This window comes from Hyla sarda, chromosome 6 (assembly GCF_029499605.1).
Source record: "Hyla sarda isolate aHylSar1 chromosome 6, aHylSar1.hap1, whole genome shotgun sequence".
Taxonomy (NCBI): domain Eukaryota; kingdom Metazoa; phylum Chordata; class Amphibia; order Anura; family Hylidae; genus Hyla; species Hyla sarda.
In genome coordinates this window covers 270,097,022-270,123,367 of record NC_079194.1, presented here as the reverse complement: position 1 = coordinate 270,123,367, position 26,346 = coordinate 270,097,022, and the positions used below count along the sequence as shown (strand labels likewise).

The 26,346-nt window shown below is 44.7% G+C and overlaps 1 protein-coding gene across 5 annotated transcripts in view; it reads left to right on the top strand.

Annotated features, from left to right (window-relative positions):
* RIPOR1 (RHO family interacting cell polarization regulator 1) overlaps positions 1–26,346 on the top strand; it is a 342,616-nt gene that overhangs the window by 127,215 nt on the left and 189,055 nt on the right. For 2 of the 5 annotated variants that reach the window (XM_056527290.1, XM_056527291.1), the window contains exon 1: positions 22,257–22,397. The exons of 2 other annotated variants lie outside the window; for them this stretch is intronic. In XM_056527290.1, coding sequence (XP_056383265.1) covers positions 22,379–22,397 — 19 coding nt within the window. In that variant the 5' untranslated portion in view covers positions 22,257–22,378. Of the gene's footprint in view, positions 1–22,256; positions 22,398–26,346 lie in introns of those variants that run through there. One more of the 5 variants, XM_056527286.1, reaches the window with a different exon arrangement.

The window sequence follows — 26,346 nt, the reverse complement described above, 5'->3', positions numbered from 1 at the left end:
CCCTCCCATAGGCTTGCATTGAGGGGGCGGAGCGTGATGTCACACGGGGGCGAAGCGGTGACATCACTATGCTCCGTCCCCGTGATCGTCAGTAATCAGACCCGGAGCGAGCACGCTCCCGAGGGCTGATTCTAACTGGGTGCGGCGTGGAAGATCACTGGGTCCCCAGCGGCGGGACCCCCGCAATCAGGCATCTTATCCCCTATCCTTTGGCTAGGGGATAAGATGTCTTAGTGCCGGAGTACCCCTTTAAACAACTTTGTCAGTTGTAAAATAAAAAAGTTATGGGCCTTAGAATGTAAGGAGCAAAAATAACGCTCAAAATAGGTTGTGCGGAAACGTAGCCTTAAACAAATTCTATAGAATCCCATTCTCTCCTTTTCACCCATTTATACATTCTTCCCTCCATGGTTGAACTTAGTCTGTATGGGTAAAAAAGACAATTGGTCGTGTTCGGATAATACACCTGACCATATCAATTCTATTATTTCACATTGAGCTTAATTGAAGTGGTCTATTTACACTTACACATGGTCCATGACACAACCGACAACTCTGGTAGATAATAAGTCCAATCGACCTATATTACCACTAGTATCATAGTCATCAAAGGACCTTCAAAAGGTGGGTGTTGCAGCATATTTGTTATACACTAATCCTTGTCCTGAAATAGAAAAAGCTCCTTGGTTAACAAAATATCTCAAGGACCTGTCCAATGAGCCTTTTTTTAATAAACACATTCTGCTGGCCAAATTTACAGAATAGCAAGCACTGATCCATTATGGCCTAAGGCTGGGTTCACACCACGTTTTTCAAATACGGTTACCGTATACGGTTTTCCGCTAAAAAACGTATGGCAAAAACCGTATGCAACCGTATACAACCGTATGACTCCAAATTAAAACGTATACGGTTTTTCCCCTTACGGTTCTATCCGTTTGCCTCAGTTTTTGCCAACGGTTTTGCTATTTTGTTGGAATTAGTTTTCCAGCAATTTAATAAAGTTATTATTGTTCTATTGAAATTCCAATCTGCGCATGTGTCAACTCCAAAAACGGATTAGAAAAACCGTGTGCAACCGTATTCTGAAATTCCGTGTACGGTTCTCATAGACAACAATGTTAAAATAACCGCATACGGTTCGCCTACGGTTTTCCAACCAGAGGCAAAAACGTGGTCGACAGCGTTTTTGCCTACGGTTGAAAAATCTGCAAAACCGTATCCGAGGCAAAACGGATGCAACCGTACACAACATTTGGAATACGGTTTACAATGCATTCTCTATGCATACGGTCGTATACGTTTTTTTGCGGAAAACCGAAAAACGTGGTGTGAACCCAGCCTAAGTTTGGTTTTATACAAATGTATTATTTGATATGTATTTTTGAGTCTATATTATGGACTGGTTTTCAATTTGGGTCATCAGACCTGTGGCCAGGCTATAGGGTTGTCCAGGATAAGAAGAATGCTGCTTCTTTTGTGCAAAAACAGCGCCACTTCTTTTCAAGTTATGTGTAGTGCTGAGGCTCTGTCCTATTTACTTCAGTGGAGCTCAGCTGCAATACCAGACACAGCCTGTGGACAGGAGTGGTGCTGTGTTTGCAAGAGAAAAAGCAGTGTCTTTGTAATTCTAGACAACCCCTTTAATTCAAATATGCAGCCGTATAATGTTTGTGTAAAACTGTAAGGAGCCTCTCGATACTACTCCAGTCAAGTGTACAAAATTACACAACGATGCAGAATCGCGTTTACTTCGAAGATCTTAAACCCCATAAATGTAAGTAAGGCGCTTTTACATGACTGTGCTGCATTCACTGCCATTTTAAATATGTATTTCTATCACGGCATTGCTCAGGTGTACAGATATTTGTATGGAAAAAGGCTTGCTGGGATTTTTAGTCCACTATGTGGCTTCTGCAAGAAGGGACAACAAAAGAGGTCTCTGAGATCAACCCACAACTGTGCTCAGAAGTTGTACAGTGACCCCCCGACCTACGATGGCCCCGACATACGATAATTTCAACATGCGATGGCCTCTCGCATGTTGAAGGCAGCATCAACATACGATGCTTTTGTACGTCGGGGCCATCGCATAAACGGCTATCCGGCAGCGCAGACTTCTTCAGCCGTTTACGGTGCCCCGTGTGCTCCGGGGATGGTCTCCTACCTGTCCTCGGGGCTCCGGAGCGTCCTCTTCACGATCCCCTCCATTGCCGGCGCTCTCCTTCGTCGTCATCACGTCGCGCGCACTCCGTCCCCTCATCCAATAGGAGTGGCGTGCGTAGGGACATGATGACGGCGACGGAGAGCGAGGATCCCGGGGAAGCAGAGACGTCCGGAGCATCGGGGACATCACAGGGACCAGAGGCAGCAGCGATAGAGGGCAACATCCAGGGCAGCGGGGACAGGCCCGGAGCGGCGGGGACAGGGGAGTACAGCTTCCTATACTTTACATTGCACGGATCCCTCAACATACGATGGTTTCAACAAACGATGGTTCATTTGGAACGGATTAAAGGGACCACTGTACATCTATTTGTACATGCCTGGAAAAGACTGTCTGGGATTTGTGGGATGGACAGGAGGTCCCTGAGATCAGTCCACAGATGAAGGCTGTGGAATTGTATAGTCTAGGGCAGTGGTCTTCAACCTGTGGACCTCCAGATGTTGCAAAACTACATCTCCCAGCATCCCCGGACAGCCAAAGGCTGTCCGGGCATGCTGGGAGTTGTAGTTTTTCAACATCTGGAGGTCTGCAGGTTGGACACCACTGGTCTAGGGTTTGTACTGAATGCTCAGTAAGCTGTGGAGGTTATTGTTATATGATAAGGATATTGGGATTGATTCTGCAAGATCTTTGGCTGTCTATCTGTGTCTGTTCCTAGAATGAGCGCACCATGCCTTTTTAAAATTGTGTAAATGTTCCTACCCCTATCTGTCTCCTATTGGCCTGGGAGATGATTGCCACATAAACCAGCAAATAATGTAAACCTGGGTTATCATGTGATAGTTGCAGGGAATGGTGGTCAACCTGACTTCTTCCTGGTTCTGCTGGGCACCAAAATGCCATGTGATCCTCATCCCTCATGTTAAAGGGGTACTCCGGTGCTAAGATATCCTATCCCCTATCCAAAGGATGGGGCAGAAGATGCTTGATCGCAGGGGTCCCGCCGCTGGGGACCCCCGTGATCTTTCACGCAGCACCCAGTTACCATCAGCACCCGGAGCATGTTTGCTCCGGGTCTGATGACTGCCGATTACGGGGCCAGAGTATTGCGACGTCATGGCTCCGCCCCCTAGTGTGACGTCACGCCCCGCCCCCTCACTGCAAGCCTATGGGAGGGGGCGTGACAGCTGGACAATGAATAAGATTACAATGATCCCCATTCTTTTATGAATGATTGTACCCTGCTTTTGTGATGACTTGTTGCACAATTTGTCTCAGTTGCTGTTTAGAGACTTTTTTTTTATTTTGACTTTTGCTTTTAGATACTTTTTATAAAATGGTGTTGCTATTAGGGATCGACCGATTATCGGCATGGCCGATAATCACGATTTTGGGCATTATCTGTATCGGCAATTACCTTGCCGATAAGCCGATAATGCCCCGCCCCCCGCACCACCACACCGCAAGTGACCCCCACCGCACCGCCCCCCCCACCGCACCGCCCCGGCCCTGGCCCCATTGCCTCCCCCATCCCCGGTTTTATAATTACCTGTTCCCATACCGGTATTGCGGTATGGGGAAAAATTCATATCGTGCAGCACAAAAATTTCGGTATTTGGTATGAACCGGTATACCGCCCAACCCTAATCCCTACCTTAGGGGACACTGCCGCCGTATCCCAACTTGATAACAACCCCAATTCATTTGAAAGGGTCCGTGACAGTCTGCAATAGTGCTAGATTTGCGGACTGACGGCGGACCCATTCAAATGAACAGTAGCGTAACTCACAGTGGAAAACCCGCTGCTAGTTACTAGCGTATGAATGCACCCTAATAAAATACACTGAGTTTTCCCTTTATTTTTTTGAGCAAACACAATGTAACTCCAAGTCAATCACACTGTCTAATCAGGAAGCAAAACTGATTGACAATCAATTTCACATGCTGTTGTGCAAATGGAACAGACAACAGGTGGAAATTATAGGCAATTAGCAAGACGCCCCAATAAAGGAGGGGTTCTGCAGGTGGTGACCACAGACCACTTTTCAGTTCCTATGCTTCCTGGCTGATGTTTTTGTCACTTTTGAATGCTGGCGGTGCTTTCACTCTAGTGGTAGCATGAGACTGAGTCTACAACCCACACAAGGGGCTCAGGTAGTGCAGCTCATCCGGGATGGCACATCAATGCGAGCTGTGTCTGTCAGCGTAGTGTCCAGAGCATGGAGGCGCTACCAGGAAACAGGCCAGTACATCAGGATACGTGGAGGAGACTGTAGGAGGGCAACAACCCAGCAGCAGGACTGCCACCTCCGCCATTGTGCAAAGAGGAGCACTGCCAGAGCCCTGCAAAATGACCTCCAGCAGGCCACAAATGTGCATGTGTCCACTCAAATGGTCAGAAACAGGCTCCATGAGGGTGGTATGAGGGCCCAACATGCACAGTTGGGGGTTGTGCTTACAGCCCAACACCGTGCAGGACGTTTGGCATTTGCCAGAGAATACAAAGATTGGCAAATTCGCCACTGGCGCCCTGTGCTCTTCACAGATGAAAGCAGGTTCACACTGAGCACATGTGACAGTCTGGAGATGCCGTGGATGCCTGCAACATCCTCCAGTATGACCCGTTTGGCGGTGGGTCAGTAATGGTGTGGGGTGGCATTTTTTTTTTTTGGGGGGGGGGGGGGGGGCCGCACAGCCTTCATGTGCTTGCCAGAGGTAGCCTGACTGCCATGTGGTACCGAGATGAGATCCTCAGACCCCTTGTGAGACCATATGCTGGTGCACTTGGCCCTGTGTTCCTCCTAATGCAAGACAATGCTAGACCTCATGTGGCTGGAGTGTGTCAGCAGTTCCTGCAAGAGAAAGGCATTGATGCTATGGACTGGCCCGCCCATTTCCCAGACCATAATCCGATTGAGCACATCTGGGACATCATGTTTTGCTCCATCCACCAACGCCACGTTGCACCACAGACTGTCCAGGAGTTGGCAGATGCTTTAATCCAGGTCTGGGAGGACATACCTCAGGAAACTATCCGCCATCTCATCAGGAGCATGCCCAGGCGTTGTAGGGAGGTCATACGGGCACGTGGAGGCCACACACTACTGAGCCTCATTTTGACTTGTTGTAAGGACATAACATCAAAGTTAGATCAGCCTATTTGATTTTGAGTGTGACTCCATATCCAGACCTCCGTTGGTTGATAAATTTGATTTCCATTTATAATTTTTGTGTGATTTTGTTGTCATCACATTCAACTATGTAAAGACGAAAAATTTCCTACGATTAGTTCATTCATTCAGATATCTTAGTGTTCCCTTTATTTCTTTGAGCAGAATATATCATTATGAATGCTTAGCATCTCCAGGGTGTACCGATTACTTCATATTCTGCAGAAGTCTTTAGAACTATCATATTTATTCTGTAAAGCCTGTTGATGATTTAGGATCAATGACCATATAACATTTTGTTCTTTTGGAGATGGAGGACCAGAATAAATATGAGAGGGGGGGGGAGGAAAAAAAAGTTTCAGCAAGAAGAGTTTCATTACAGGAAATGCCTGAAGGACAGGAAAGCACAAGTTGAAAGATAATTTAGTATTCCGCTTAGGACAGGGACTTTTTGCAAATAAGTAACATACACAATTCACATGGACAGGGTTGGTTAACCCCATATACAATGCAGATAGTTATTATATATATATATATATATATATATATATATATATATATATATATATATATATATTTATTTTTCTCTTAGGGCTGCACGATATATCGCAGTCTAATCACGATTTTTGTGAATTGCGATACAACTCTTTTGCCCTTTGAAAAAAATTTGCAATTTTAAGGAGAAACCGTGAAACCATCATGCGGCCCACTGTCTCTCATCCCAGCAGTTGCTAGTCTCTTCCACTACTCACTACTGGCTGCCAATATGTATATGGCGTGTCTATGAAGAGAGCTCAAGAGCTGAGCTCACTTCATACTGGCTAATGCAGGACATCACCTGACCCGGATGATATCGGACATTAACCCTTCAAAGTTGATTGCGCCGTCTAAATGCCAAAAATCAAATGCAGGTAACTTAGTGGGGCTGATCGGGTTCCTAGCCTCCTCCTTCCCGTCCGATTGGCGCTCCAGTAATGCACTGTGCTATAGTCCTGTGCTATAGGTTCTCATGGCACAGCATTGTTCAGTGTATGCAATCGCAAGATTTCATTTGTGTGTCTTCAGCTGTTGCAAATCTACAACTCCCAGCATGCCTAGACAGCCTTCGTTGTAGTTTTGCAACTGCTTGGGACACATTGTGTGGAAAACACTGTCCTATGGGGACAAAAAATATTGTGAATTTTTTTTTTTTTAATAAAGACAATAAATGTGAACAAAAATAAACAAACCTATTTTGTAACACCTCCTGCATAAATGTCTAAACTATTAAAGGGTACCTGTCACTAACTACTCTCTTCCTGATTTACTACTATATCTGTCCCTGACTAATGCTGAGAAGCATCCTGCTTTTTTTTTTTTCCAAACAAAATCACACAGAAATACCTCTTCTGTGGTCTGATTTGGTGCTCACTGTGTGTGCCGTCCGTGAGGCAGGAGGAGGCGTTTCCCGGCAGATGCAACGTCATCTGAATCCCTGCCAGGGATAACTTCCGCCCTTTCTTATGTAATATGACTCCTGGAGCAAAGGCATCTCCCATCCCATCTCTCACCAACCACGGGGATGTAAAAAGAGTGTCCCTGCTGCTTCTCTCCTATCTGCGCTGCCCCTGCTGTTGCTCCTCCATCTGTGACCCGGCCGAGGCAGGGGAGAGCGAGATCCATCCCCGCTCTCCCCTGGCTCTGATCGACTGCAAAATACACTGGCTCTGCTTCACAGGGGGCGGGGGACTGAAGGCAGGGAGTAATGAGCAACGGGGCATGCACGGTGTGCACAGTGCTCACTTCTGCCTGCCTGATTGACTGTCAGGGAGCTGCGCTGTGTGTTCGCGTGTCCCAGCTGCAGTCTGAGATTTTTGACTCATGCCAGGCCAGCATGAGTCCGAAATCTATGCAGCCGGGACATGTGGGGAGACCCCTAGTGGTGACTTTTTCAAACAGTAAATACATTTAGAAATAAACTTTTTATTATATATATATATTTTTTTTTATTACATTCAGTTAGGAAGTTGTTTGCCATACATTAATACACCATATATAAAAAGTTTTTTTTAGATGACCTGGGGTGTGGAAATTTAATAAAAAATAACTTTTCCCTCATGACGATCAACTTGTCCTTACCAATTTTCGCTTTTACACTCTCGTTTTTTCCTCCTTGCCCTATAATAGCCATAACTACCTACTATAATGATACCTTTTAATTTTTCCATAACATATATTCTCCAAAACAAAAATATTGGTGAAGTGAAATTGAAATAGTAAAAGATAATTTTGCAGATTTGGTGGTTTTCTTTTCTAAGCCATTTACCTTTGTGGTTGAGCTAACATGTTGTTATTTTGATACTTCAGACCAGCCCCCTGATTACAGCAATACCAGATTTGTATTGTTTCTGTCATGTTTTACTAATTAAAAAAAAAAGAAAACTGAACTTGTTTGATTTATTTTTTAATTGCAGTTTTCTGACCCCTGTAGCTTTGTAAAAATTTTTTTTCGCAATACAGGCTGCATGAGGGCTCACTTTTAGCACCATAAACAGTTTTTTGTATAGGTACCATTTTGGTATTGATCTGACTTTTTAATAGCTTTTTTAACTTTTTGTTTTCTGGGATATTATAAAAATTGCAATTCTGTGTTTTTTATTTTTTTTTATTTACATTTTTATTTATTTTTATTTTTTTTGCATTTGTCATTTACTGTACGGGATACATAATGTTATATTTTAATAGTTCATACAATTGCGCACGCAGCGATACCAAATGTTTATTTTTATTATGTTTACATGTTTTTATATAGGAAAAGGGGCATGATTTGAACTTTTAATATAGAAGGGGTTAATGTGTATCTTTTTTTTATTAAACATATTTTTTTACACTTTATTAGTCCCTTAGGGGATCATTAGATTCCTCATACAGATCAATACAGTTCTATTGAACTCCATTGATCTGTGTGCTCTGCGATCCATTTGATATAGCCTAGTCCAGCCAGGCTATATCAATGACAGAGCCACGGACACCAGGGAAGCAGAGGTAAGCAGCGGCAATCTACAGGATTAATAGCCAGCCACGGCAATTGGGATCACCGCATGCTGGCTATTGGCTGCGGTCCCCCCAGCTACTGAAATCAGCTGGGGGCTGCAGAGTATGGAGCGGGCTGGAGTCTTGAGCCCGCTCAATACTCCCCTGTGAGCTCCGCTGTGCTTGTCGGGGCTCTCAGGTTCTGCCCTGCTTGCCCGAAGCAGGGCTAAGGGCCTGAAAACTCACCTGCCCGGCAGCCGGAAATGCATGTCCTGGGCATCGGGCGATTACAAATTCCACATCCCTGATGACTGGTACTCTTTTTAACCACTTTGTGACGCAGGGTGTACAGATGCGCCCCCGTTCCCGATTCCTTAAAGGGTACTCCGCCCCTAGACATCTTATCCCCCTATGCAAGGATAGGGGAGAAGATGTCTGATCGCGAGGGGCCAGCTGCTGGGGACCCCCACGTTCTCAGCGGGCACCCTGCAGTCATCACAGCACAGAGGAAAATGTCTGTGCATGATGACTGGGCGATACAGGGGCCGGAGCACCGTGACGTCATGGGCCACACCCCCTTAATGTAAGTCTATGGGAGAGGGAGTGACGGCCACCACGCCCCTCCATAGGCTTGTATTGAGGGGGCAGGATATGACATCAGGAGAGCCGTAGCCGTGACGTCACGGTGCTCCGGCTTCTGTATCACCCCGTCATCACGCACAGAGATTTTCCTCTGTGCAGTGATGACAGTGGGGTGCCGCTACTGAGAACGCAGGGGTCCCCAGCGGCGGGACCCCCGCGATCAGACATCTTATCCCCTATTATTGGATAGGGGATAAGATGTCTAGAGGCGGAGTACCCCTTTAAGGACGCAGGGCTTACATGTACGCCCCTGGCCCCGCTACCTGATAGCAGAGGCAGCTCTTCCAGTAGTGTGCTTAAAGGGGTACTCTGGTGGAAAACGTTTTTTTTTTTTTTTTTTAATCAACTGATGCCAGAAAGTTAAACAAACTTGTAAATGACTTCTGTTAAAAAATCTTTACCCTTCCAGTACTTTTTAGCAGCTGTATGCTACAGAGAAAATTCTATACTGTTTGAATTTCTTTTTTGTCTTGTCCACAGTGCTCTCTGCTGACACCTGCTGCCCGTATCAGGAACTGTCCAGAGTAGCATAGGTTTGCAATAGGGATTTTCTCCTGCTCTGGACAGTTCCTGATACGGGCAGCAGGTGTCAGCAGAGAGCACTGTGGACAAGACAAAAAAGAAATTTAAAAAAGGATAGAATTTTCTCTGTAGCATACAGCTGCTAAAAAGTAATGGAAGGGTAAAATTTTTTAACAGAAGTCATTTACAAATCTGTTCAACTTTCTGACACCAGTTGATTTAAGAAAAAAAGTTTTCCACCAGAGTACCCCTTTAAGGGGGCCTCGCGGCCACCTAACTTGCCCCCTGAGTGAGTGGCAATGCGTACATTGTACACATTGCCACTCTGCAGAGCCGGATCCGGGACTCACTTAACTATAAGCGCGTCTTATAGACTCCCCGCCCTGTCAATCACGCATACGGCAACCTGCGATATGCAGACAGCCGCAATAGGCCAGAGCATCTCTTCCTTTTGTGCTCCGGTGTGTGTTTTGGCGCATGAGTGACGTTATCACGTGCCGGAGGAGAAAAGAGCAGAAGAGAGGACACGCTACGGGGGAGCCTGGTAAGTTTATTTATTAATTTTTTTTTCTGACTGGGGGCCTCCACTATAGCTACCTAAAGAGGGTCACTAAGGGGACTGCTGTTGTTACCTAAAAGGGAGGTTAGGGGCCTCTCAATCTAGTTTCGCCTAAGGCCTCAAAACTTTTAGAGCCACCTCGGCCTGATAGTACTCCTCTGTCCTCTCAGTCTTTTCAGACTGCAGCACTACTATCAGACAGGAGCGAGCACAGAGGAGTCCCATCAGACAGGAGCGAGCACAGAGGAGTCCCATCAGACAGGAGCGAGCACAGAGGAGTCCCATCAGACAGGAGCGAGCACAGAGGAGTCCCATCAGACAGGAGCGAGCACAGAGGAGTCCCATCAGACAGGAGCGAGCACAGAGGAGTCCCATCAGACAGGAGCGAGCACAGAGGAGTCCCATCAGACAGGAGCGAGCACAGAGGAGTCCCATCAGACAGGAGCGAGCACAGAGGAGTCCCATCAGACAGGAGCGAGCACAGAGGAGTCCCATCAGACAGGAGAGAGCACAGAGGAGTCCCATCAGACAGGAGAGAGCACAGAGGAGTCCCATCAGACAGGAGAGAGCACAGAGGAGTCCCATCAGACAGGAGAGAGCATAGAGCAGTGTTAGCCCACCCTCACTTACTGGACTTTGTCCATTCCTGTGCTTCAACTTGGACAAAGCCATGATTTTATAAGCCATGATTTCTATAAAATTTATATAAAATGTTCTTATGAAGTATATTAGAAAGGTTAATGTTTTGCCAAGATGTACAACTTATAACATTTTTTGTATCTGACCGACAGTGCCCATTTTAAACAGAGCAGGGATTTTTTCAGAAACTGCTGTCAGTAGCCACTAGGGGGAGCTTGCTGCCTATATAAAGTGAACCTCACTGAGTGGTAGGTAGTGTGTTTCAGAAGACTGCCAGTATGCAGAGAATATCAGTGGATCAAAATCTGTAACCAGAATTCTGGTCTAAAGGGCTGGCCAGAGAATTTTTACTGATTTCATATTGATTCCATTTACATTGTCCTGTTGTTGGCCAGCAAGTCTTTCTTTTATTAAATGCCTTTGTAAATTAAGCAGTGTTCTAGGAGTCTTCTGGACTGCAGCTGTCACGAAGGCCACCTTTACATATGGGTATCTTCAAAATGAAGCCGAAACTGATACCATTAATTTGAATGGGACAGTTCACAATCATCCTGCCGGATGATGCACAACTGATGCACTTCACTACAAAATGTTGCAATGTAGGCCTAGCCATATTAGGACACTTAGTCTTCTGAACAGAGCCTATGTGTAGAAGTGGCAGCTGAAAGCACTGTGGTCAAACTGAAAAGAACTACACCATTTCCTCTGTAGCATACAGCAGCTTATAAGTACTGGAAGGATTAAGATTTTTAAATAAAAGTAATTTTACAAATCTGTTTAACTTTCTGGTACCAGTTGACTTGAAAACATTTGTTTCCCACTGGAGTACCCCTTTAACTCCAGCAATGTCTTACTTCTAGTACAATAAAAATTGTCTTTTTTATATCTCAATGTTTAGAGTCATATATTTTTTTATTTTATATATTTCCATTAACCCCTTAAGGACGCAGGACGTAAATGTACGTCCTGGTGCTGTGGTACTTAACGCACCAGGACGTACATTTACGTCCTGTGCATAACCGCGGGCATCGGAGCGATGCCCGTGTCATGCGCGGCTGATCCCGGCTGCTGATCGCAGCCAGGGACCCGCCGGCAATGGCCGACGCCCGCGATCTCGTGGGCGTCCGCCATTAACCCCTCAGGTGCCGGGATCAATACAGATCCCGGCATCTGCGGCAGTGCGCGATTTGAATGAATGATCGGATCGCCCGCAGTGCTGCTGCGGGGATCCGATCATTCATAACGCCGCACGGAGGTCCCCTCTCCTTCCTCCGTCCGGCTCCCGGCGTCTCCTGCTCTGGTCTGTGATCGAGCAGACCAGAGCTGAAGAACACCGAAAACACTGATCTGTTCTATGTCCTATACATAGAACAGATCAGTATTAGCAATCATGGTATTGCTATGAATAGTCCCCTATGGGGACTATTCAAGTGTAAAAAAAAAAAAAATGTAAAAAAATGTAAAAGTAAAAAAAAGTGAAAAATCCCCTCCCCCAATAAAAAAGTAAAACGTCCGTTTTTTCCTATTTTACCCCCAAAAAGCGTAAACATTTTTTTTATAGACGTTTTTGGTATCGCCGCATGCGTAAATGTCCGAACTATTAAAATAAAATGTTAATGATCCCGTACGGTGAAAGGCGTGAACGAAAAAAAAAGTCCAAAATTCCTACTTTTTTTTAATACATTTTATTAAAAAAAATTATAAAAAATTTATTAAAAGTTTTTTATATGCAAATGTGGTGTCAAAAAAAAGTACAGATCATGGCCCAAAAAATGAGCCCCCATACCGCCGCTTATACGGAAAAATAAAAAAGTTAGAGGTCATCAAAATAAAGGGATTATAAACGTACTAATTTGGTTAAAAAGTTTGTGATTTTTTTTTAAGCACAACAATAATAGAAAAGTATGTAATAATAGGTATCATTTTAATCGTATTGACCCTCAGAATAAAGAACACACGTCATTTTTACCATAAATTGTACGGCGTGAAAATGAAACCTTCCAAAATTAGCAAAATTGCGTTTTTCGTTTTAATTTCCCCACAAAAAGTGTTTTTTGGTTGCGCCATACATTTTATGATATAATGAGTTATGTCATTACAAAGGACAACTGGTCGCGCAAAAAACAAGCCCTCATACTAGTCTGTGGATGAAAATATAAAAGAGTTATGATTTTTAGAAGGCGAGGAGGAAAAAATGAAAACGTAAAAATTAAATTGAGTCCTTAAGGCCAAAATGGGCTGAGTCCTTAAGGGGTTAAAGAGGTACTACGGTGGAAAACTAATTATTATTATTATTTTTTTTTTATCAACTGGTGCCAGAAAGTTAAACAGATTTGTATATGACTTCTATTTACAAATCTTAACCCTTCCAGTACTTATCAGCTGCTGTATGCTCCAGAGGAAGTTGTATTTTTTTTTCTGGTATGCTTTTCAGTTTGACCACAGTGCTCTCTGCTGACCTTTTGTTCATGTCAAGAACTGTCCAGAGCAGGAGCAAATCCCCATAGCAAACCTATCCTTCTCTGGACAGTTCCTGATATGAGCAGAGGTGTCGGCAGAGAGCACTGTGGTCAGACAGAAAATAACTCCAGAAAGAAATACAAACTCCTGTGCAGTATACAGCAGCTGATAAGTAGTTTTTTTGCAAGACCAATTGTAGTTTTCATTGGTAATCTTTTGGTCCATACAGCCTTGTGATCTCATTGTGAATGCAGGGTGAACGAAAAGTTGCAATATTATGATTTTCTTTCTTGGCCTTCTTCATGCAGATGACACAAAAAAGCTTTTTTTGGCAAAATAATAATGTTTTTGTTTATCCCAAACACTGAAATAAAAATGTATGGACTGACACATAGACCCCCTTTAAAACTAAAGCTTATTCAGCAAAAAAATGCATTTGGTATCACCATAAGTGTACAAGTATAATGATACCAAACTTATTATAAAAAAAATTTTTCTAAAATTTTATTTGTCAATACGTACAACTTTATTTTGTTTGGGATAAACAAAAAAAATAATTTTTTTTGTTTTCACCATGTATGTTAGACTAGGTTCCCATGACCATTCTCTTCCGTTCCACTATTCTTCCTTCATTGCTGCTAAATGGACCATACTAACAAATGGATGAAAACTGATCGGCATCCCTTTGTATCCGTTTTTTAATCCATTTGTATCCTTTTGGTTGCGCACACCTCTTCTGAGCATGCTCAGGTAATAACAGATGACCTTACAGGCTCATTTGTTTAGCATAGATTTTAAAGGGGTTATCCAGGAAAAACTTTTTTTTTTATAAATATCAACTGGCTCAAGAAAGTTAAACAGATTTGTAAATTACTTCTATAAAAAAATCTTAATCCTTTCAGTACTTATGAGCTTCTGAAGTTAGGTTTGTTCTTTTCTGTCTAAGTGCTCTCTGATGACACGTGTCTCGGGAACCGCCCAGTTTAGAAGAGGTTTGCTATGGGGATTTGGTTCTAAACTGGGCGGTTTCCGAGACACGTGTCATCAGAGAGCACTTAGACAGAAAAGAACAACCTTAAAGGAGTACTCCGGAGCGCTGGTACTTAAAAAAAAAAAAAAAAAAAAAAAAAAAAAAAAAAGTTTACCTCATCTGATAGCTCTTTCAAAGACCTTTCCAATGATACCTCATTTGTCAAATTTGGCCCAGCCATTCTCTTGTAATTGCCACCTGTAGCAGTAAGCAGCCATGTCATAAATTCTACATTTCCCATGACTCCCTGCGCCAGCTTCCTGTTAGCTGCTGCTCTCTCCCCCCCACCCCCCGGAAATTATAATAAATTATAATAAAGTAACGCCCACAGCTCCTTCCCTCTTTCCATGTGCCCACTAGCGCAGTGTTTCCCAACCAGGGTGCCTCCAGCTGTTGCAAAACTACAACTCCCGGCATGCTGGGAGTTGTAGTTTTGCAACAGCTGGAGGGTCCACAGCTGGGAGACCACTGTCTTACACATGTATCCATGTTACAGCAGGGCTATAGAGTTTGGGGTGACCCCACAAAGCTCCTTCACTACAGACTCCCTAAAGTTAAAGGGGCTCCCCCATTACAACACACACACTATATAAAATGCATTCCTGAAAACAGTGCCCATGCTGCCCCCCGTTCTGCAAAGTAACTCACTGCTCCTTGCACTGGGCACTCCAACCCCAGAGAGTAGTGCCCCCCAGGGTCCAGGCTGTGCCCCTCCTCACCTGGCACACCTGCCCCTTCTCCCCTGCAGGGGGCTCCTCTCTCTCCCACTCACACACAACTAGTGAAAGTTTTGCCGGTGGCCGAGCATGCTGCCAGTGCCGCCCTCCCCCGGTATGTAGTGTAACTAACCCCGGAGACTGAGGGATGATGCCTGCTGTCACCGCCACCTCCACTTGTGGCTCCTCCGCCGTCGTCCTCCTCCCGGACCCAGAGTCCGTGCAGCTGTAATGCCGGAGAACACACAGGCGCGCCCCTGAGACCTGAGGCTTCCGGGCCGGGCGGGGCGGATCATATACAGGGGGTGCTGGAGCGGTGTACAGTATATAGAAGTACATTCTATGTAGCGTAGGCGCAGCACTACGCAAATAGCGTAGGGCTAACGTAGGCAGCAATAGGAGCCTAGCATTAGCCCTACGCTATTTGCGTAGTACTGCGCATGAGCAGAATAAATTAACTTTGGGGGAGTAGCCGACTCCGGGCTGGGAGGCCGGCACAGCTCGCAGTGACTCATGGGAGCCATGAGTCACCGGGTGAAGATGGCGGCGGATCAAGAAGAAATACAGGTCGAGCGTCATCAGAAGACTCAGCTTCCGGACGGAGAGAAAAGCGAGGAGAAGACCGGGAAGAAGACCATATGGAAAATGTGAGTATATTAGAATGTTATATAACTTTGCCTCATGCTACAATTCCCCTTTAAAAGGTTAGCTTCAGAGTACTCCTTTAACTTCAGAAGCTCATAAGTACTGAAAGGATTAAGATTTTTTTAAATCTGTTTTTATGGACTGCCGCTGAGAGCTTTTATTGAGGTTATCGTGAAATAAAGTGAAGTTCGTTTACCGCTGGCTACTTGCTGTTTTTCTAATTTACAAATCTGTTTAACTTTCTGGAGCCAGTTGATTATATAAAAAATTTTTTTTTCCTGGAATACCCCTTTAATGTTAAATTTCATGTATTCATTTCTAATCTGTTATTTTTGATGGAGAAAAAAATACTGCATGCTAAGTCTTTTCTCTGCTAAAAATAATGGAATAGGAACCGAACGAGCGCAAACGGGTGACAAAGAACTGTAAAAAAAAAAAAATCCCATATACAGCAATGGGATCTATTTACAGCCATTTGCGAAAGGCTTGAGCGGATTTGAGAACAGGCGTGAATTAACAGGGACTGATGTTAATGTGAACGAGCCCTTAGCTAATTTATGCTGATGTGATGCCAATTGATATTTATGTGCCTTTTTTTTCATATTAACAGACACGGTTTACTTTTTTTTTCTTTTCTTTTTAATATGTTATTAAAACTAAAAAATCTGCACTTTAGTCTATTTCCACTGTGGGTTGTTTGTGTGTTCGGTAAAAATCTTCTAAAAGTCTGCCTAGGCAATACAGCGCTCACCAGTAAATGAATAAACACACATGGCAAATGTGATAAGTATGGCATGTTATTAATGTCAGTGGGGACTACATGTTTCCAGAGGACAACTCCTCTCTTTGTGAGGTCCTCTATGTGAGGAACTGACGGGGAGTTGTCCTAGTCCCCAATGAGATCAAGAAAACCCATTCATCTTATCACAAATGCCATATGTGATTATTCACTTACTGGGGAATGCTGTATTTCCTAAGCCAACAGAGTTCTGACAAAATTTCCTGCTCTGCATTGAAGGTAAGTACCTTTTTATAAATTTTCCTCGCCTCTTAACCTTTTAAGAGGATAACGGCAGCAGAAGAAGTTCCTTCTTTTTCTTTATTTTCTTTTCATTTAACGGAGTCAGATAGTGACTCCATTCGGCTAATTTTTGCATTATATCCGGTTTTGTACCAGACTAAAATCGCAGCATACCACAGTTTTCAAAGGGGTACTCCGCCTCTAGACCTCTTATCCCCTATCCAAAGGATTGGGGATAAGATGTCTGATCACGGGGGTTCCACTGCTGGAGACCCCCACGACCTCCCTGCTGCACCCAGCGTTCGTTTAGAGCAGGGGTCTCAAACTCCCGGCCCACGGAACGAAAGTTTGTGGCCCGCGCCCAGTATGTGTAATTTGTATTGCCCGACGCCCGGGAAATGCAGTTTCGGGCGCCGGGCAGGTAACTTCTTGAGGCATTTAGCCCTGCTTCGGGCAAGCAGCAATAAATGCAGGAAAGAATCGCTTACCCCACCCTCCTCCTTCCGGTCTCCGGTTGGCCGGCCCAAGTGTGATGAGGGATGTCGCGCATATGACGTCCCTCCGCAGACCCGCACAGGAGGACGTCGGTGACGCCACTCGTCAGGCCGCCGCCAGAGAGAAGCGCAGCGCAGGACAGGCGTGTGTCTTAGTGTGTGTCTGTGTGTGTCTGAGTTGGGGGAACGACAATGCTACCTAATGTGGGGAACCTGCTTCTACCTAATGTGGGGAACCCCCAGAAGTAGCACCCCCCATCATCCGTCAGCTCATGCTATTACCACACGGGGGTAGGGGGAATGGGGGGGGGGGGGTGGCTGGTGGATGATGAGGGGAGCATGATAGGGGTATTATATGTAAAGGACGCATGCGGTCCAGTCTCACCCAGCTGCTACCTCCAGTGGCCCCCAGATAATTTGAGTTTGAGACCCCTGGTTTAGAGTGTTGGGTGCAGTGCCGAAGGCTCGTGATGTCACGGCCCCTCCCATAGACTTGCATTGAGGGGGCGTGGCCGTGACATCTCAAACTGGGCCTGACCGTGACTTCACAATCCTCTGCCCAGCAACGCCAAGATCGCGGGGTTCCCCAGCAGCGAGACGCCTGCGATCAGGGGATAAGATGTCTAGGGGCGGAGTACCCCTTTTAAGTCTGGTGTAGTGAAGAAAACGGTTATCTGCGATACAATGTGACACTACAGCACTGAAGAGTGCATCTTAGGATCCTTGCTTGGCTGAGACGAACACACTTGCCCCCTACCATTGGTTCTTGGGGGGGGGGGGGTTCTTGTGCATCAAATATGCGCTGGATATTTTACGCATGAATAGACCCTAAAAGTGTATTATAGTAAGGTGCAACAAAACTATTGACTTAGAAGGCTTCTTGTATGTTAATAGAGGAAATATAAGAGAAGTGTCAAATGTTTTAACCACACTAAGAGTAAGTTCACACATACAGGATCCTGCCCAGATTTGATGCGCAGGATTTGTAACTGCAGATTAGAAGCTGTGCACAGTCATTTAGTTTACATTGAAATCTGCAGCAGAAAATCCTGTGCATCAAATCTGCGTACGTGTGAACGTACTCTAAAGAGGAAAGCGGGATATGCAGGAAGCCTCTGGGAACTGTAGTTTCCTAAAGCAAACAGTCATGTGTTATGATAAAGAGGACCACCTCTTCTGCCACTAATGGGAGAGAAGGAGTAAAAGTGCATTGAAAGGAAGCCCCCAGTAGATTTATGTTGGTATAAAGTAGTTACGTCACGACCCCCGCAGCCCTCACCCAGTTTTCGGAAAAAAATGTTCCGAATGCTGGGGCAGTGGAGTACCCCTTTAACTCTGGGGATCAAACACTTGTCATGTGGACAGGCGATAAGTGTTAGAGGCAGGAATACCTCTTTTTAACCCCTTAAGGACGAAGCCTATTTTGACCTTTAGGACACAGCCATTTTTTTGCAAATCTGACCTCTATCACTTTATGCATTAATAACTCTGGGTTGATTTTACTTATGAATTTGATTCCGAGAGTTTCATAGTATAGCAGCAATTTTCCAAATTTAAAAACAGAATTTTTCAGGGGCCAGTTAAGTTTGAAGTGGATTTGAGGGGCCTCTTTGTGAGAAATCCCCCATAAATGACCCCATTATAGAAACTGCACCCCTCAAAGTATGCGAAATGACATTCAGAAAGTTTAACCCTTTAGGTGTTTCACCGGTATAGCAGCAAAGTGGAGGAGAAAACTCAAAATCTCTGTTTTTTTTGCAGTAACATGTTGTAGCCCCATTGTTTTTTCATTTTTACAAGGGGTATAAGGAGAGGGGTATAAGGAGAAAAAGACCCCCAAAATGTGTAACCCATTTTTTCTTGAATATGGGAATACCTCCTGTGGATGTAAAGTGCTCTGCAAGTGCACTACAGGGCTCAGAAGAGAAGGAGCAACTTGGGATTTAGGAGCAACTTGGGATTTTCGAGAGATAATTTTGCTTAAATGGTTTTTGGGGAGCATGTTGCATTTAGGAAGCCCCCATGGTGCCAGAACAGCAAAAAAAAAAAAAAAAAAAAAACACGTGGCACACTACTTGGGAAACTATTATCACACACAGAACGTAACAAGGGGTACAGTGAGCCCTAACACCCCACAGGTGTTTGATGAATTTTTCTTGAAGTTGGATGTGAAAATGAAAAATTAGATTTTTTTCACATAAATGCTGGTGTTACCCCAAACTTTTCATTTTCATAAGGGGTAATAGGAAAAAAGCCCCCCAAAATTTGTACCCCATATGTGGCTGTAAAGTGCTCTGCGGCTGACAGATTTTTGGAACAGTGGGCTGTGCAAATAAAAAATTATATTTTTAATTTTCATGGACCACTGTTCCAAAAATCTGTCAGACCCCTGTGGGGTGTTAAGAATCACTGTATCCCTTATTATATTCATTGAGGGGTGTAGTTTCCAAAATGGAGTCACCTGCACATGTTTTTTTTTTTTTGTGTTTATTTTAGAACATCTGGTACGATCAGCCACCCCTGTACAAATCTCCAATTTAGGCCTCAAGTGTACATGGTGCGCTCTCACTCCGACATGTTGTCTGCCCTCAGAGCATTTTACGCCCACATATGGGGTATTTCCGTACTCTTGAGAAATTGCGTCACTTATTTATTTATTTTTTTTCATATCTCTTGTCCTGAGTCCAACCCCGCCGCTTTGCACAATGGAGATGGAAAAGCTGCTGAGTGAGTTCAGCCCCTCCACAGCCCTGCCCCGGCCCTGCACTCTGCTGCCCTGCAGCCGGATCATGCTGTCCCTAGTCACCAGCCTGGCCTTCACCATGAAAAGACTCACCGGCCTGGGGATATAATTAGGGATGTCCCGATACCAATACTAGTATCGGTATCTGGGCCGATACTATCCATTTGCGTGGTATCGGGGACTCATTTAATGTCTCCGATACCATGTCCGATACCTGCTGCCGCTCCGCTGCCCTGTTCTCCCGTCCGCATCATAGTGTTCCATGGAGAAGCATGTGACGTACACTTCACTCCACCTCCTCCCCTGTGCCCAGCGTAATGCTACGCAGGAAGCAGAGTGACGTATATGTCACATGCTCCTCCATAGGACTCCATGATGCGGACGGGAGAACGGGGCAGTGGAGCGGCAGCACCCGACAGAGGACAGCCGCAGGTGAGCTGTCTGCAAGGAGGGGGCTGCTACTAATGTCTACAGGGAGACCTGCTGTCTATGGGGATGGGGGGCGCTGCTGCTGTTTAAATGGGGGCCCGCTGTCTAAAGGGGGCTGCGTTCTACAGGGAGGCTGCTACTAATGTTTGCAAGGGGATACTACCTATTATTAAAGGCAATCTTACAGCTGAGTCACCTGCACTAACTAACTATCTACCGCTGCTCACCATGTGGTCATCAGTCTCACCGCCAATGCAAATTCTGTGTTCTGCCCAATGGAGAAGAGAGGAATCTTGGCTCACACTACAGCAGCCACCTCCATTGTATACAACGAGGAACCCACATATCATACGGTAAGCAGCACCAGAAACCGGGTCACCTTTCTGTCAGATTCCCTTTAAAATATAAGTACTCGTACTTCGTATTGGCAAGTACTAGAATTAAAGTATCGGTACTCATACTCTGTCTTAAAAAATGGTCGGGACATCCTTAGATATAATTATAATTACCTGTTCCCGGCGTCCACGCTACTTCTGGCTCCTACGGCGCCCTGCGCTGTTGCTGTGCGCTGCGAAATGAGAGTGATGTCCACAACGTCACAGTCAGTGGCCCAGGAGCACAGTGACAGCTCAAGACGCCGCCGGAGCCAGAGGTAGCATGGACCCTGGGAACAGGTAATTATAAAACCGGGCATGGGGGAGGCAATGGGGCAGCGGCGGTGGTTGAACTCAGGACCCCAGGACAGGCAGGGGGAGAGAAGCGGGTGGCGCCGGCGGTCTCTGTCCCTGCAAAAATCAGCTGCATTATTGGCAAGGTAATTGCCGATACCGATAACTTAGAAAATCGTGATAATCGGCCAAACAGATAATCAGTCGATTCCCTACTACAGGGCTCCGGAGTGAGCAACAGTACTGTGATTGTTGTGTGTTTTAAATGATCCTCAATTTGTACTTAGGGGCCTAAAGTGTGACAAAATGGGTATCTTACACCACCTGAATCTCCCATATGGAATTGAGACTCCTTACACCTATCAATACTCTTCTAGTCTATCGTTGTGCAGTTTTGGTAACCCTGTGTGAATTGTAGCCTTAGGTTCTGTTCTTAGCCGACAGGCCTGGCTCCCAATATGGTCGTCTGCTGGTGTAACCTTCTTCAAGGTTTCACATTTGCATTGAGATTGTATTCTTAAAACCTGGCTTGTAATGAATGGTAATTTGTTACTTGCTTTTTGTCATCTCAGACCAGTCAGCCTACTGGGGGTCAGATCGCTTCTTTCATTTTTCAGAGTCCTTTTCAAAAATGAAAGAAGCAAGCTGATTGGTTGCTATGGGCAACTTGGCAACTTTTCCTCTGCACAGGTTTTGCTAAATCTCCCCCGTTGTCTTTTGACATCAATAAGACATTTTTGTTACCACAACTGGCACTTCCTCGATAATTCCTCTTTTTCCGATAATTCTCTGTAAATCCTAAAGATGGTTGTGCATAAGAATCCCAGTAGATCAGCAGTTTCTCAAGTAGTCAGACCAGTCTGTCCAAACATGGCATGTTTGTTGGTGCCACAGTCACTTTAATCCCCTTTCTTCCCCATTCTGGTGCCCAGTTTGAACTTCAGCAAGTTGTTTTGACCACATCTAGACGCCTAAAGGCATCGAGTTGCTGCCTTATGATTGGCTGATCAGCCATTTGTGTGGCCAGTGATATTTTATTGCTGAAGTAAAGGTGCTTTACTACACACCCTGTGACTCCATCTGGATATTATTGTAAACCACATCCCACAGTATCAGACTTTACATCTTCCTGCATTTATTTCCCTACTGTTCCGCTGCAGAGAAGTACTGGGTGCCTCAAATATATTTCCTATTTTAAGATCCGTACTATAATGCATCGTAAGAGACAGCCCGTCTGTCATTGTTTGTTACAAATCAGGCTTTGACTCATCATGAAAAGGGTGATGTCAGATATTTTGGCAGGGGAAGTACAGGGAGGAAACCTGCCTGGCCCTTTCCTGTCTTGGACTCGCTGGACCTGGCTCTCCAGCACATCTGAAAGTCTGGATTCTAGAGGCTGCAGAGTTTTTCTGGGGCAGATGAGGGCATCGGGTATAGAGATTTCTGTCTGAATTCAGCAACATGAACGGCAGTCTACAAGGTAACAGCCAAATCTTTTACACGTGTTGACCTATACTGGATACCTGTTTAGTGAACAATATGTAGCATATTAATGGTGGAATTCTAATTCTTCCTAAGGGTGCATTCGCACCACTATACAGCAGCCGGTGGATGGTATGATATCATTTCTACAGATCTTATGTGATGCTATTTAGACTAAGAGATTGGTGAAATTGCGCCAGAAACTTTTTTTTGGGGAATAAGAGGGGCTTTTCCTTGCTGAAGGGATTTATGGAACATGAGAAAATGCAGCATTTGTTACCTTTTTGTGTGGGCTAGCAGCCTTTATCAGTCTTCTAGTCCATAAATGCTTGGTTATTATACCCCACATTGATGGTAGACATTTTTGTAATTTTGTTTTTGTTTTATTTTCTGCGGTTAGCAGAAGTAGTTTCCTTGCTGTTGTGCAATAAAAATAAAATCCTAAAAAAATAACTATATATTTGATGTGCTCTGGTATATTTGTCCCAGTTTATAAATGGTATTAACAGAAGTAATTGAGGTTATTACATTTACTGGTGTTGCCTAATGTATAATTATTACTCACATTGCCGTACAGTGTACAGGAGCAGAACAAGTAAGCTAAGTACAGAGCCTGTATTCTCTGGTTAAGGGTTCTTACAGCTCTCAACGACAACTTATCTCCATTAATAGAATTCATCAACAGTAAATGAATAACTACAAAAGAACAGATTTAGTAAAAACCTAAAGCATTTAAAAAGTAGCTGTCGCTGATTATTTTTTGTTACTCAGTACGCAATCCTGATCGTGTATGTATAATTTTTGTGTGTCTAGTACACATATTTATCTTATCTTATCAGTTGCTCACTTGGTTTGTCATTCTGTGCTTTGTAGGGGGCTTGTCCCTACTGTGCATGACTCTTTCTTCCAGAGTCTGCTGTGCTGTGCTCATTCTCCTAATCCAGTCACTCCCGGTTTATCTGTAACCCCATCTTTTCTGATTTCAGACAGGAGTCTGATAGGACAGGAGTGAGCACAGAGGAGGGCTATACCCACCCTCACTTACTGGACTTTGTCCCTGCCTGTGTTTCAGCTTTGACAAAGATGATGCTGCAGCCAAAGAGGATTATGTTGTGGATGGTTTGCGGATCCCTAGTGGTGTTGTGTGTTTTTTTTTTTTTTTTTGTTTTTGTTTTAAAGGAGTAGGATAATCAAAATGGTCTTCATCATGTTGTGCCCAGGCTGCAAAAATAACCCCAAAAACATTAACTCGCCTTCCTCCCTTCCCCCCAGGTTGTGTCGCTATAGCTGTGCAGTCCCCCGGTCCAGTCTCCTTCCTTCTTCCGTGTGTATGGATCATCAAACTACGGTCAGCATATCGTTGGCCGGAGCGATGTCCCACCTTGGCCAGTGATAGCCTGAGTGCAGTGTCATGTAAGGATCCTCGGCCCCACCTTCTCCTTGCTGCCTGGGCTCCTTACACGACATTGCGCTCAACCTATCACTAGCCGAGACGGGACATCGCCGCGGCCAGTGATACACTGACCGCAGTGTGACTGTCCATGCACACAGAAGAAGACCGTACCAGAGGACCGAACAGCTATAGCGGCACAACTGGGAAACGGGGGAAGGTGAGTAAATGTTGTGGTTTTTTTGTTTTTTTTGCAGCCTGGACACAACAGGATGAAGATACTTTTGACTATAGTACTCCTTTAATAAGCCATGACTTATAAAAAGGGAAGATTAAAGGAGTACTGTGGAACTGGAAAACGTATTCCCTGCTCAAGGGAGAAGGAATGTGTCTGATCGCGGGGTGTCTGACCACTAGGACCCCGAGCGATCTACTGCACCCCGGCAGTCCCCAGGAATGTAGAGTGTCGACTTGCACAGGAAGTGGCGTCCAACATGCCCCCTCCATGTATCTCTATGAGAGAGCCAGAGATAGTGTTTGGGTATCATTGGCTCTCCCGTAGACATACATGGAGGGGGTTTGTCGGTCACCACTTCTTGCGGGGGTCAACACGCTCTGTTCCTGGGGTGCAGTGCAGGAGGTCACAGGGACCCCTGCGATCAGGCACTTGTCCCTTATACTTAGGATAGGGGATATGTTTTCCTGCACCACAGTTCTCCTTTAATGTTTTTATTCATGATGTACAACGTATAAAAATATTTTGATTCTCATAGCGCCAATATAAAGTGCAGCATATACCATGAATGTCTAATAGATACAGGTCCCACCTCTATATTGAGATCAAAGGCCCCTGGCCCCCTCTGGTTTGCTTGTGGCTAGAAAACTGAAAGCAGCCACACAAGCTGTGTTACACGACTGACGTAGCTCCCACGGAGGTTGATAAAAGCGCCATAAACAGTGTAGCACTTGGAAATAAGCAGTTTACAGAATTTGGTAGTTACGTAAACAGTGAAGTTCATGATGCTCCAATATTTATGTAACTCCCATTAACATGGATGGGATTTATACAAACTGTAAAACAGCTGGCATCTTAATCATTGTTATACACTTTAAACTGTGTAATAAACTATTAATGATTCTATGTACAATAACTTTTATAATTTGTTGCTTTACCTAAATAAATGCAATACTCTTTATGGAATAACCCCATTAATCACTTGCAGTACAATTAGGTATGTTCACACACCCACTTTTTTTTTTTTTTTTTTTTTTTTAAGGGTACGTTCCCACATGCAAAATAAGTCATGTGGGAACTGGGAACATACCCTAATGCAGCATTTTATTCCTATTGACTAATTGAAAAAAAAATATATAATTTTTTTTAGTTAAACCTAAGCATAAAAGTTAATACGGTAATCCCTTCTCTGGGCTATGCTTGAAAATGTAATGGTAGTGAACTATGTACCATTCAATCTGGTAGTCAATGGGAGTCTCTAAAGTGCCATTCTCTTTCTGTAGGCTGGCATACCATAAATTGTACCCATAGTTGGGTACGAAAATCTGTATCTGATTCTGTGTTTAAGGACTGATGTAACCTGCCATCTCATTGTGTTGTGCTGAAGTGGATGCACATCTAATATAGCTGTGTAAATGTTAATTATCTCAAGGGAGTGGTCGTAAGAAATTCCCAGTTTAAACAGATGTCGGATGTAGATTAAATACGAAAATGATGTGAAAGCCAGGGAGGAGATCCTAGGAAATAAAGCATTTCAGTGTTCAGGGTGTTTTATTATATTTCTGCAGTAGACCACATATAGTCGATGAGAATAACATTTTTTCCAGCATCTCCACTTTAGGGCAAACCTCTTGGTGTTCATTAAAGTGTTACTCCCCCCTAGACATCTTATTCCCTATCCAAAGGATAAGATGACTGATCTTGAGGATCCCACTGCTGGGGACCCCCAGCAATCTCTGCTGCGGCACCCCAGATATCCGGTGCACTGAGTGAACTTCGCTGCGTGCCAGATGACTGGCAATGCGGGGTGGAGGCTTGTGATGTCACGGCTATGCTCCCCTCAATCCAAAACTATGGGAGGGGGGCGTTACGGTGTCACGCCCCCATCTCATAGACTAGTATTGAGGGGGCGAGGCCGTGATGTCCCGAGTGGGGCATGGCCATGACGTCATGAGCCCCCGGCACTGCACCCGATGCTCTAAACGAATGGCGGGTGCAGCAAGGAGATAGCTGGGTTCCCCAGCGGTGGCACCTCAGCGATCAGACATCTTATTCCCTATCCTTTGGACCCCCATACACACAAATCAAAATTCTGCCATCAGGACTGGAAATATATTGTGTAAAAAAAAAAAAATAGAAATACTCTCCGCCCCCCGACAGATGATGTTGGGTGAGAGAAGGGTCAGGCATGTTGCATTTTAACTGCCCTACCCTGTTGTGTTTGGGAAGATAAGCCACTACCAGTGTTGTCTGGCAGTAGCTTTACCCTCCTCTTTCTTCTCAGAACACACAACCGTTCAGCCAAGCTGAATGTTTGTGTCT